At 49.5% G+C, this 13,712-nt stretch overlaps 1 protein-coding gene across 2 annotated transcripts in view; it reads left to right on the top strand.

Moving 5' to 3' along the window:
- Window positions 1-13,712, top strand: part of ABCC4 (ATP binding cassette subfamily C member 4) — a 264,706-nt gene that overhangs the window by 47,762 nt on the left and 203,232 nt on the right. For both annotated transcript variants that reach the window (XM_047081091.1, XM_047081080.1), the window contains exon 4: window positions 10,595-10,819. In XM_047081091.1, coding sequence (XP_046937047.1) covers window positions 10,595-10,819 — 225 coding nt within the window. The remainder of the gene's footprint in view (window positions 1-10,594; window positions 10,820-13,712) is intronic.

Genomic DNA, 13,712 nt, shown 5'->3' with positions numbered 1-13,712 from the left:
TGGGTACACAGATGGCAGCATTGCTGGGGACAGGGGCAGGTGGATTACGGTCTGACGATAAAACATGTCTGGGAAACATGATGTAGCTCAGCGGTCGTGTTCATCTTCAGAATGGGCAGATACTTAAATGGGCCTCCGGCGGGGGCGGGGTGATACTGCTTTTCTTCTAACCAATCGAAATGCAGTGTTGCGGAAGGCTGGTGCTCTGAAGTTTTATGGCATGTTGGGATATTGCTGGTGCGTGGGAAGGGTTAGAAATGCTAACAGTGATCCTTCACCCAAAGAAGACTCTACAACCTCAAGGAATATGCGTGCTCTCGTTTGGAGGAATTCACTTTGGATAGAGCCCGGAGTAACACAAAGCATTTTACAGGTGCTCAGCGAATACCAGCTAATTTGACCCGGCCAAATCTGATGAATGCTTTCCCAAGAAGGTATTACTGCCTCCCCCTTCCAGGGGAGCAGAGCCCCGGGGCTCTGTGTGGAGGGTGGAGCTGGCCAGAGCTCCCGAGAACACATGTCTCTCTGGGCTGTTTGCAGAAGGACATGTACTACGAGCCAAAACCCCGTCTGTGGAGGAATTCTGGAGGATTCACACACGACCCATTCTGGTTTCCTGTCCCTGGCTACTGGGGAGGATTGGTGGTTGGAAGGAGGAGCTTTGATAGCCGGGCACTGCAGTGCGCGTAGGAGTGATGTGCGGAGGCAAAGCAAAGGCAGAAAGTCATCAGGTCCTTGACCTCCATTACCCTGAAGCGCCTCCGTCCAGATCCTCCAGTAAGACCGTGTTCTCCTGGACACGGTGTCGGTGAGCCTGTGCCTGTTCTGGGCTGCAGCCTGCTGGAAGCATGCTGCAAACCCACCTGGGTGGCTCATGCTCTCTGGTACCTCAGTACTGCCTTAGGGACGTTGGTGGCCCCGTGAGTGTATGTGGGTCGAAGGGATAGAGGTTGTGGTTGCTGGGAAAAGGTTGTTTTATTTTATTAAAAAAAAATTTTTTTAATGTTTATTTATTTATGAGAGAGAGAGAGAGCATGAGCAGGGGAGGGGTAGAGAGAGAATATGAAGCAGGCTCTAGGCTCTGAGCTGTCAGCATAGAGCCTAACATGGGACTCGAACTCACAAACTGTGAGATCATGACCTGAGCTGAAGTCGGATGATTGACCGACTCAGCCACCCAGGCACCCCGGGAAAAGATCGTTTTAGATGGAGAAGGGCGCTGACTTGTCCTGAGTGCTGGGCGTGAGATGGGTGGGCTGGTTGGTGTGTGGGGGGGAGGGGCAGCTCCCATGTAAAAGGCTCTGTCGTATTGAAGGGCAGTGGGTGTAGGTAGGTGATCTCTGTCCTGTGTAACTGGAGGAAACCACAGGGTCTGTCAGCTGACAGGGGACTGGATGGCCCTGGGAGATTGATGACAAAGGCGGGTTGGCCGGAGGGTGGGGACAAGTATATGGGGCACCCATCACCACCTAGATACTGCTGTGGCTTGTCAAGGGCAGGGCGGAGATGCAAAGCAGTGGGACTGACAGGGTAGGGGGGGCAGTTGGTGGGAAGAGGGTACAGGAGCTCCTTGGGCAGCCCCAGCTTGTCACTGACCTGTGGACAGGGGTCCCAGTGATGGTGTTTCCATGTGGTCACAGCGAGTCTCAGTTTGAAATACACAGGGTGACAGGTTGGTGTTGCCGTGGCCGGTGTGTATGCAGGATTTCCTCATCAGATATGGGTGCTGACCTCGCAGAGCATTGAGCCCATGGATTCTGCTTGGCAGGGAGTCCCGCAGCCTCGACGTGGGCCCCGTGTCTGGGTGGGGGTGGGCAGGCACGTGTGTCCTTGGACCTTGGGGCCGGACGGCGTCCCGGAGCAGCCTTCCTCTGCTGCCCCCGGTTCTGTACTTTCCCTTGGTGACAAGTCCTGAAGACGAGGGATCAGAAGGGTGGCCCTTGTGGCTGGGTTTGGACCGTGCTCTGGCTTTCCTCACTGTAGCGCACTGCGGCCGTCTTGGGGTGGATCACTAAGTCCCACACGGTGACTAGAACCCATCTCAATATGAGCTGCATCTTTGCTGCGTTTGGGAGAAGAGGTATGAGGTGCAGAGGCCGGGCTTCCCCCTGAGAGGATAGGCCCCACTCTGGTGCAGGGAGCACTGATTACTGAGTCGTTGAGCCTGGGAATACCTACTGCTGGGAGAGCTGGGGGTGCTGGGATGGGGGGCTAGATGAGGGTGCGGCTGGTGAGAGTGCCGGCCTCTTTTAGGACGTTGGTTATCGGGGAGTGGAGTCTGGCAAACATGGGGATCATACCCGGTAGTAGTTGCGGTGGTGGTGGGAGGGGCTCATACCTGGTAGTAGTCACGGTGGCGGTGGTGGTAGGGCTCATACCCGGTAGTAGTCGTGGCGGTGGTGGTGGAGGTGGTGGTAGGGCTCTTACCCGGTAGTAGTAGTCACGTTGGTGGAAGTGGTGGTAGGGCTCATACCCGGTAGTAGTCGCGGTGGTGGTGGGAGGGGCTCATACCCGGTAGTAGTCACGTTGGTGGAGGTGGTGGGAGGGCTCATACCCGGTAGTAGTCGCGGTGGTGGTGGGAGGGGCTCATACCCGGTAGTAGTCATGGCGGCGGTGGCGGCACTGGTGGTTGCTCAGCCTCAGTAGCGGGATTGCTAGTGTCAGCAGCAACAGCAGGACTCACACTCAGTAGTAGCAGCAGCAGTACTGTTATTGGTAGTATTACTGGTGTTACAGCAGGAGCGGTGAGACTCCCACCCAGGCGCGTTAGCAGCAGCCGCAGAAGCTCATACTCTGTAGCAGAAGTTTTCTCACTGGTGGTATTGCTCCTCTTGGTGGCAGCGGAGCCGTAGAGCCTCCCACTCAGCAGTAGTATTAATAGCAGCGGTGGAGGCTCATGCTTGGTGGAAACGGCAGCAACAGTAGCTCATACTCCGTGGGAGTCATACCACCAGGAGCAGTTTCCGCAGGGGCCCACACTCGGTGGTAAGCTGGCTCTGGTAGTAGCATGGGAATGACAAGGACTTGAAACTGTCAGCAACTGCTACAAGCACTTTACACGGAAGGTTACTTTCATTCTTGTAGCCAGCTCCGACACGGTGGCGAGTATTACTGTTTTCCCCACTTTAGGGCAGAGGACGCACAGCGCCAGGTAGTTCTGTGGTGTGCCCGGTGTCCCACAAAGCATAAAGGACGGAGCCGAGACTCAGTCGTGGGTGCTCTAACTTACGAAACCTGACCGTCTGGACGACTGAAAGCTCATCCGGTGTCGGGAAGGCTTGTTCTGAGGACTTCGACTTCAGGGTCTCAGATGCACGCATCTTGAACCTGCCTTAGGCTGTAAAAGGCTAAAAACTCCCTGGATAGAAAACGAGATTAGGGGTCGGGTAGAGCTCAGGTGACAGTGTCCCCTGGGAGCCGGAAGTGGCTAGGGTGCCGACACTGGCAGTAGCAGCATGGTGTCTTCAGATCAACCAGGAGCCCTTTAGAAAGCCACCTCTACTCTTTACTGTCCCTAAGTGGATGAGGGTGTGGTTGCCCTGTGCCTAAGTCTTAAACATCCATCTACACTCTTGTTTTGCTTTGCTTTGCTTTGCTCCCCTCGCCTCCCCTCGCCTCCCCTCGCCTCCCCTCGCCTCCCCTCGCCTCCCCTCGCCTCCCCTCGCCTCCCCTCGCCTCCCCTCACCTCCCCTCGCCTCCCCTCACCTCCCCCTCCCTTTCCCCCTCCCTTTCCCCCTCCTCCCATCTCCTTCTTTCTTCTCTTTACTTCTCTTCTCTTTTCAAGTTTATTTACTTATTTTGAGAGTGTGTGAACAGGAGAAAGGCAGAGAGAGAGAGAGAGAGAAAATCCAAAGTAGACTCCACACTATCAACTCAGAGCCCAATGCGGGGCTCAGACCCACAAACCGTGAGATCATGACCTGAGCCAAAATTGAGAGTCAGACGCTTAACCAACTGAGCTTCCCAGGCGCCCCACATCCATCTACGTTCTTGAGACACCATTCTAGATGAGCTCCTGGAGACCGGCCAGCGGGAAGACTGGAGCCTCAGAGGGCACTTGGATGATCTGAGCAGAGGCCGAGTTCTCTGTTGTTACCAGCAGGTACACCTGGCTCCCTGCTGAGAGATGGTGTCTCTGTGAGCCTCCGAGTGGGCGTGCGTTGGTGAGGATGAGAACCCCGGTCAGTCCCTGGTGTGCAGGCGTGTTCCCACGCGCAGGGTGTGCAGCCGGCCCGAGGTAGTGCAGTGACCGTCTGGGGTGGACTCCGTGCCGGCAGTGGACACGTCAGGTGTGGAGTGGACCCGGGCTGCCGCCTGGAGGGCGCTTGCTCCTTCGTGCTGTGATGAGGCCCGTATCTTGGCGGTTTCCCGTATACAATGAGACGGTGGCCTCCGAGCCCGGTGACTAGCTCGCTTCTCACTTCATGTCTTTAAGAGAACACGCGCCAGAGCCCTTACTCCTGTGGCGGGAAGCTCAGGCAGCTCCCGGTGTTAGAGCTCAACCGGAAGTAAACCTTGAGTTCTTTTCTGACAGCGAAAGGAGCCTGAAATCCAACACACATGACCCTTGTTTTCCTAGACTTGCCTGGCTGACACACTGCTGTTCTGGAGAAGTTACAAATGACTTTTGATGGTGGAGCTACTAAGGATCTGTTACATTTCAAAATCACTTTCAGGTGCTATTTTGGGTTTTCCGTGACTAAAGGTAGTTATTCAGTTAGTTTGATAGGATGAATGTTAGTTTATTATTTTTATTTTTTTACTGTTTATTTTTGAGAGACAGAGACAGACAAAGTGCAAGCGAGGGAGGTGCAGAGGGAGAGGAGGGACACGGTATCCGAAGCAGGCCCCAGGCTCTGAACTGTCAGCACAGCGCATCCCGAACCCAGAGCCCGCGAGATCATGACCTGAGCCGAAGTCACATGCTTCACTGAGCCACCCAGGTGCCCCGGCATGTTAGTTTGATAATAAACTCTGTGAAGCAGCTTCTTGTTTTGTGATCTTCTGTGCTGCTTGTTGCTCTTTGTATTTTAGGTCGTGGAAGATCTGAACTCAACCATAGGATTTTTGGAAGAGCTTGAGGCTTGCTGATTATCCATGGTTTCTAAGCGGTGCAGGGTTCCCAGCCAAAGCATGGGCACGGCCTTCCCCGGGCACTACCGGTAGCACCAGCGGGGAGAGGCAGGGCGTTCGATGCAGGCTAGGGTGAGGCTTTTGAGGTTGGATTTCACAGGAGCAAGAATCTCCGTCCCATGATGATTGAGGAATGATTGTAATGCTCGCAGAAACCGGCTCCGTGCTGATGTTGAACACAGCGTTCTTGCAGGCCAACGCAAACTCGAATGGAACAGCCAGCGAGTTCCCGGCCCGCGTGGTGCCTGTGTGCACCTCCATGGGGACGTGGTGGGGGCCGACCAAGTCTCCTTCTGCCCAGAGGAGGAGCCTGAAGCCTCCTCGGGAGCAGGCCTCAGACAGTAGCGGGGACTGCCTCCCCATGCCACCCGGGGCCTTTGCTGTGAGAGGCGCGGTCACTGCCTGTTGTGTTGGTGGGGAGGCCGCACATTGCCGGTGTGCTCCCAGTGCCCCTGCCCTGACAGGGGAAGGGTGCCCGGGGGTTAGGTCTGCTACGTGGGACGCTTGGAAATAGCCCCAGGCGGCTGCCGGCGTTGGCCAAGGCCACTTTTGCTGATTGTGTGTGGTCCAGGTGGAGGCTGTAGGGAGGCGAACGTTTGCCTAACTCTTCAGGCTGGAACTCAGCTGATGGGCAAGAAGTAAACAAAATCCTTTGAATTCCCCAGTGTGGTTTATACCCCAACTTAGGGCTGATTCCAGGAGAGCTGCTCCTGGGTTTTTGCATTTATTTTTTTTAACATTTTTTTAAGTTTTTTTATTTTGAGAGAGAGAGACAGAGAGCATGAGCAGGGGAGGGGCAGAGAGAGAGAGGGAGGGAGAGAGAGGGAGAGGGAGAGAGAGAATCCCAAGCAGGCTTCACACTGTCAGCGTGGAGCCCGACTCAGGGCTCGAACTCATGCACTGTGAGATCATGACCTGAGCCGAAATCAAGAGTCAGAGGCTTAACCGACTGAGCCACCCAGGCACCCCAGGGCCTTTGCATTTATGTCCTAACTGATTCTTCCAAGAGCCCCTCGCCTCTGCTCAACCCAGGGGGCTGAGGAGTGGCTGTTGGTAGCTGACACGGTGGGTCGTGAATGACCATTAAGGACTGCTTGGCGAAGGCGAGGTGAGGAAGCGGACAGGAGACCTGCTGGGTGCACCTGCTGTGTACACGCTGCCGGGTCTTGGGTGTGTAGTGTTGTTAGTATCCACAGTGATGACCGACCCCGAGTCATAAATAAAGGTGATGCTTCTCATGCGTTTTCTTTAAGATGTCAGGCAAGTAGGTGACTGGTTACCAAAAAATTTTTTTAATGTTTATTTAGTTTTGAGAGAGAGAGAGGCAGAGACAGAGTGCGAGCAGGGGAGGGGCAGAGAGGGAGACACAGAATCTGAAGGAGGCTCCAGGCTCCGAGCTGTCAGCACAGAGCCCGACTCGGAGCTCGAACTCACGAGTGGTGAGATCATGACCTGAGCCGAAGTCGGACGCTTAACTGACTGAGCCACCAGGTGCCCCTAAGTGACTTGTGAGTTCCAGCCTGGCATCGGGCTCTGTGCTGACAGCTCAGAGCCTGGAACCTGCTTCGGATTCTGTGTCTCCCTCTCTCTCTGCCCCTCCCCTACTCATGCTCTGTCTCTCTCTGTTTTTCAAAAGTGAATAAATGTTAAAAAAAAAAATTAAAAAAAAGTTTCACTCACTTGGACTCCTTGTTCTCCATTGTTGTTTGTAAGCAGCAATGGATTTTCCAAGCCTGTGTGAAACTAGCCTCTGCCACTAAGAATAGAATAAGTCTCAGGGCACCTGGGTGGCTTAGTCATTTGAGTGTCTGACTTCGGCATAGGTCATTATCTCAGTTTGTCAGTTCAAGCCCGGCATCAGGCTTTGCACTGACAGCATGGAGCCTGCCTGGGATTCTCATTCTCTCTCTCTCTCTCTCTCTCTCTCTCTCTCTCTCTCTCTCTGCCTCTCTCCTGCTTGTGTATATGCTCTTTCTCTCTCAAAAAGTAAACAACAAGAATAGAATAGGACTCTATTCTACAGGACTTCTCTGTAATAAGGGTGATCTTAGTTTATACTTAGTTTATGCTGGTTTTTGGGCACTTTGAGCAGTTGTATCTCATTTAGTTGTGCCTGGATTCCTCTGAAGTAGACAAGGCAGGTGTTTCTATGCATCAGGGTACAGGGACCCAGGAGGGCATGGATGGAGTTAGGGTCATGTGATGTGCAAAATGGCTGACGTGGTTTCTGAAGCAAAGCGTTCTGATCGCCGGGCTGGTGGTCTTTGCATTCTGTCCTGACGCCTTCTCCTGCCAGAGCCCCCACCGACAGTGGTCGGAGAGTCAAGAGTAGGTAGGTATGTGGGTTTTGTTTTCTTTGTCTTTTTTTCCCATGACAACAGTTCTGTGCTCCTCTGTCAACTGCTCCATATACTTTTTGTTCCCCCTTTCTTTAAGAACACTTCAAGAGTACAAACATAGAATATGATTGAAGGGTAACAGAATATGCCACCCCAGAATATGCCTCTTTGGCATACAGATTATTCGTGAGAAGCATCAGACAGGAGAGGAGAAGCCCTGAAGACAGAGTAGAAGTTACCCTTGTGTAACAGACAGTTACATTTATAAAGGAAATCTACATCTGTAAGGGTGTCTCCCTCTGTGTGCCAGAAGACAAGACTGGCTCTAAATCACAAGACAGTCTTGTCAATGGAGAAGTCTTTTTTTTTTTTTTTTAATTCATTCATTCATTCATTCATTCATTCGGAGAGAGAATGGGAGCACAGGTAGAGAAGGGGCAGAGAGAGGGAGGGAGAGAGAGAGAATCCCAAGCAGGCTCTGCACTGCCAGTCCAGAGCCCGATGGGGGGCTCAAACCCACAAACCATGAAATCCTGACTTGAGCTGAAGCTGGATCCTTAACTGACTGAGCCACCCAGGTGCCTTTGCTTAAACAATTTTTTTTTTTTTCAACGTTTATTTATTTTTGGGACAGAGAGAGACAGAGCATGAACGGGGGAGGGGCAGAGAGAGAGGGAGACACAGAATCGGAACCAGGCTCCAGGCTCTGAGCCATCAGCCCAGAGCCCGACGCGGGGCTCGAACTCACGGACCGCGAGATCGTGACCTGGCTGAAGTCGGACGCTTAACCGACTGCGCCACCCAGGCGCCCTGCTTAAACAATTTTTGATGTTGCTCCTGCTACCTAGAAAGTTTTTATTTGGTTAGTTCAAGTTTGAGAATATATATTTTACCAGTTTTATTTCTTAAGTTGTTGAGGGTGAGGATGTGTGGGAAGGCGTGGGCCATGAGCGGGCCTTACTCATTAGTGAGCCCATTGGGTGGCTGGATTGTTAAGTACTATCAGAAAAATCCAGGTGCTTAGGTGGCAGTGACCTGCCTTTATACTCTTTTCGCTGGATTTGTTGCATCTGTCAGTTTTCTCTCTGATGGGTGACTCCGATTATATTTTCCTTTATCCACACCCATGTTAGGCTCAAATGGAGAGCTGAGGAACAGACAACAGTGACTCCCAGACACGATCCTCCGTTTTAGGAACGTTTGGGATGGCGGGTGTTTACCCCTTGGCTGCTGGTGGTCGGCTCCAGGGCGTGTGCTGCCCGCCAGGGCTGGGACTATCCATATGTACAGTTTGGAGTTTTTGCTTCACTGTGTAAGCCTCCAGATTTTCATCTCTGTAATCACCTAAATGGTCTGTTTTATGGCCCGTTGTGTTTGGGCTGCTTTCTTAAACTCTTGATGCTTCTTGGGGTGAATGATTGGGCATGCTGGAAACGTATCAGTGAGCCTTTGTGTTCTTGAGATCTGATTGTCGTCTTTAATAAACAGCATTTCCTTGTAGAAGAGAACTGTCATGATGTCATGAAAGGCAAGGCTGTCGGTGAAGCCCGAGAACATGCGTGTGCATGTGTGTGCGGTGTTGGGGTTTAATGGCACGCCCATGTGATGGATGGGAACATCTTTCTATAAATATCCTGAAGGGGTGCTAGTTGGTAGGGAAGAAAATGCATTTTAGTTTTGTTTTGGGATTTGTTTTTTTTGGGTTCCCTTGCCCTTTTGTGCCATGGGTTCCTCGCTTGGGACAGACGGAAAGAAAACCTGTTGGTTATTTGCCATGTCTGGGTTAATAAGGAGAGATTGCTTGAGGGGAAATGCTTGTTTCAAAGTCTAGTGCTTGAAGTATTTCCAAGCTTTTGGCATTAGAGGAAATGATGTTGAGGGCCTGTGTGTTTACTTTTGGTGATGTGATGTGGGCTTGCATTGAGTGTTTGATGTTCTTTGATGCCAGGGGAAGGTACCTCATAAGAATGGAAGTAAGGGCACCTGGGTGGTGGCTCAGTCAGGTAAGCATCCGACTTCAGCTCAGGTCATCTCACGGTTTGTGAGTTTGAGCCCCATATTGGTCTCACTGCTGTCAATGCAGAGCCTGCTTCGGATCCTCTGTCTCCCCCTTTCTCTGCCCCTCTCCCACTCTCTCAAAAGTAAAAGAAACATTAAAAAAAAAGAGTGGAAGTAGGTTGTGGGGTGAAGCGGCCATCTGGCAGGGAGGGGCAACTTCTGCTGTTTCTTTGCCTTTTAGTTTTAGGGAGAAGAATTGCTTTCCCGAAGTCTTAGGAAGGAAGCCCCAGTGCCTCCTCCCTCATTGGTGTAGAATTTTAATTTTTTGCCTCGGGGAGTAAAATAGATGATCGTAAAAATTCTTCAAAACCGGCACCTGCCACGTGTGGCTGATAGAGAACCACTGATGGCATTCTTTTGAGTTTGGCTTGTGCTGTGTTAAACTCCTGACTCCAGGAGGCAGTGCTCAGCTTCACCCCTGCTATGGAGAGCCTGGGAACCTCTCAAGCCTGGTCCTTTTTCTTCCTCCAACAGAAGTTGGAGAATGGACTCCGTTCTCCGGACCTACCGACATGTGGAGTTTGGGTTGGGAAAGATCGGAGGGTTCCCTCTTTGGGGTGTGTTTGGTTGCAAGGGTGCGCCTCCCACAAGTGAGCCATTCTTGGCTTTGCTTTGGGCTGGGACGTTGAGAGTGCAGGTGAAATTGGTGGGCACGCTGTGAGCTGGGGCTGCCACATGTATGCACATCCCTTACTCTTTTTTTTTTTTTTTTTTTGCTACTCTTTTCCTTATTCATTATAGGCCAAGACTTATTTGATAGTTTGCCAAATGCATTCTAAAACAGTGGTTGTAACATTTATGGAGCATCCACAGTGTACCCAAGCACAATGTACTAAAGCTTTATTGCCTTTGCACTTCAAATTTTGGCTTAAGTTTAAACTATTACTGGCCTGTCTTAAAGAAGAAAATAGTTCTGTTTTGCTTTGAGATTAGTGATGAATGTAGTACTTTGTTAAAGTGCTTTTTTTTTTTTTTTTACATGTTAGCAATAAAAGCAAAGCTCGTGTTTTGAAAAACTGGTATGACCTGTATTTCTAATGAAGGCTTTTTTTCTTTCCTTTCAGGAAGGCACCAAAGTAATCCAGCCCATATTTTTGGGGAAAATTATTAATTATTTCGAAGACCATGATCCTGCTGATTCTGTGGCTTTGCCCGAAGCCTACGTCTCTGCCACGGTGCTGACCGCCTGCACGCTCGTTCTGGCCATACTGCACCACTTATACTTCTATCATGTCCAGTGCGCTGGCATGAGGCTAAGAGTTGCCATGTGCCATATGATTTATCGGAAGGTAAGTGTCATTTGGTATCATGTGTACCTCACCTGAAGCATCTTGTTGCGGGGGGGCGCCTGGGTGCCTCGGTCGGTCAGGTGTCTGACTCTTGATTTCAGCTCAGGTCATGATCTCATGGTTGTGAGATCAAGTCCCACGTCGGGCTTCAGTGTGAAGTCCGCTTATGATTCTCTCCCTCTTCCTCTGCCCCTCCCCCACTGGCTCTCTTTCTCTCGGTGGGGGGAAAACATAAAACATTTTGGGAAAGTTCGTACATTAAAATTTTTGTATATAGCATCATTTCAATATCAGAGAAGCTTGGTACTTATATCAGGCTAGTGTGTGTGTGTGTGTGTGTGTGTGTGTGTGTTTTCCTTTAAGTGAACTTTACTGATATATAATGAAAGTTTTCTATTGGGATCATATCAGGGCTGCCTTTGATAACAGGGCTGCAGGCTGTTGCAAAATACTCTATTTGTAACGGAGTCTAATTAAAAAGTATCTTAATTAAAAAGAATCTAATTAAAAAGTATCAAAAATAAGTATCAGATTGATTTAGGCATGAACAGTGTCCACTGTTTTCACACCCTAAATCTCCTAGTTGTATGTATGGAAATGCTGTTCATTAAAACTTTTATTTACATCAGAATTGTATTTTACGAGTGACCTTCTGTGAAACTGGATCTATAAAATTGAAGCTGAGAGAAAAGATTCTATTTGAGACAGGGAATAATTAAAAAAAATTTTTTTTTTTTTAACGTTTATTTATTTTTGAGACAGAGAGAGACAGAGCATGAACGGGGGAGGGTCAGAGAGGGAGACACAGAATCTGAAACAGGCTCCAGGCTCTGAGCTGTCAGCACAGAGCCCGACGCGGGGCTCGAACTCACGAACTGTGAGATCATGACCTGAGCTGAAGTCAGACGCTTAACCGACTGAGCCACCCAGGCGCCCCGAGACAGGGAATAATTTTTTAAATGAACCATTTATTTAATCATGTTCCGTCTAATTGTGTTAATTAAAGAAAAACATAAATAGAATCTATGCCAAGCACATTCACTATGTTCCATAGTTGTGGTTGTTTTTAATAGTATTAAAGAAAGTAGTTGGATGTTTGGGATGAAACTTTAAATTTTACATTGTTTTTAGTAATTTTGGAGAGAACTTACAGTTTCGTGTGCTTTATGTTGCTTTCCATTCAAATTATTTATGCAGTATTTTCTTCTCCTTTAGTGTAGCAGTTTTAATGACAGGACCTGATTTGATGTGTTCAGTGTTTTTGTATGCAGAAAATGCCATAATCTTCACTATTATGAAGGGAGTGAGGATCTCAGGTGTTTTTACAAAGGAGCTGCCACAGACATACCAGTGACAAGAGCTCAAGGGCTTTGCACAAATTTGATCCCGGATATATCTTTGCCTTGGGCTTTAAAAACAAAACCACAGGGGCACCTGGGGTGGCTGAGTGGGTGGAGCATCAGCATCTCTGACCTCGGCTTAGGTTAAGTCAAGCCATGATCTTGCGGTTGGTGAGTTCGAGCCCCACATTGGGCTCGCTGCTGTCAGCCTGTCCACACAGAGCCCACTACAGATCCTCTGTCCTCTTCTCTCTGCCCCTCCCCTGCTTGCGTTCTCTCAAAAATAAGTAAGTACGAAAAAATAAAAACACAAACACCTCATTTTAACTGTATTGTATACGTGAAATTTGCTAAGAGAGTAGATCTTAAGTGTTCCCACCGCGCACGCGCGCACACACACACGCGCACACACAATGATAACCGAAGTGATGGATATGTTAATTAGCTTGACTATAGTTCTCATTTCCCAATGTATAGCTATATCAAAATATGACATTGTACACCCTAAATATATACAATTTTGTTTGAAGTTTTTGAGGTTGAAGTAATCTCTACACCCAACATGGGACTCGAACTTATGACCCCAAAATCAAGACCCTCATGTTCTTCCAACTGAGCCAGCCAGGCACCCCAATATATATAATTTATATTAAGTCCTTATTGAAAGATAAAACCAAACCGTTTAAAATATTGCTTCTTGGGGGCACTTGGGTGGCTCAGCCGGTTAAGTGTCCAACTCTTGATTTTTGGCTCAGGTCATGATCTCATCACGTTGGGTTGCATGATCGCGCCCCATGTAGGCCCCTGTGCTGAGCATGGAGCCTGCTTGGGATTCTCTCTCTCCGTCCCTCCCCCGCTTGCTCTCTCCCTCTCTCAAAGTAAATAAATAAACATTTAAAAAATATTGCTTCTTGAGGCACCTGGGTGGCTCAGTTGGTTGAGTGTCCCAACTTCGGCTCAGGTCATGATCTCACAGTTCATGAGTTCGAGCCCCGCGTCGGGCTCTGTGCTGACAGCTCAGAGCCTGGAGCCTGCTTCGGATTCTGTGTCTCCCTCTCTCTCTGCCCCTAACCCACTCACATTCTGTTTCTGTCTCTCTCAAAAATAAATAAACATTTAAAAAAAACTAAAAAAAAATATTGCTTCTTTTACCTAGTTGCTGCTTATTTAGAGCTTCTGTTTCTTGTGAATACTTTCCTTGGCAAAACGCAAGATGTCTCCTCCACGTTCTTCCTTTGAGCAGAGTCTTATTAATCTTGGAATTGTGTGAATCTCAGAGGCTTCTTACTGCCCGTGTTATGACATGTAAACTCTGGGTCCTCTTCTGTGACCTGGAAATGGTAGTAGTGCTTGTATGCTCTAGTCAAGGGGTCTTTGCTCTAGTCAATCGGTCTTCGTTGCTGTCCCCCCACCCCCCCGTTACTCCATTGTAGTCCATTGTACCATTTAGGAGAAGAATAGTCCGATTTCTCTGTAAATTAGCTAGATTTTTGTTTTTCCAGGTCATGCTTATTAGCTTCCATAAATAAATAGGAAATTCCACTAGGGCTCTA

The sequence above is a fragment of the Lynx rufus genome, unplaced genomic scaffold (genome assembly GCF_022079265.1).
Source record: "Lynx rufus isolate CCGP_SWC_20201006 ecotype Redwood Valley unplaced genomic scaffold, mLynRuf1.p SCAF_1, whole genome shotgun sequence".
In the NCBI taxonomy this organism is placed as follows: domain Eukaryota; kingdom Metazoa; phylum Chordata; class Mammalia; order Carnivora; family Felidae; genus Lynx; species Lynx rufus.
Note: the sequence above shows the minus strand (reverse complement) of the source record. Positions and strands in the feature narration are given on the sequence as shown.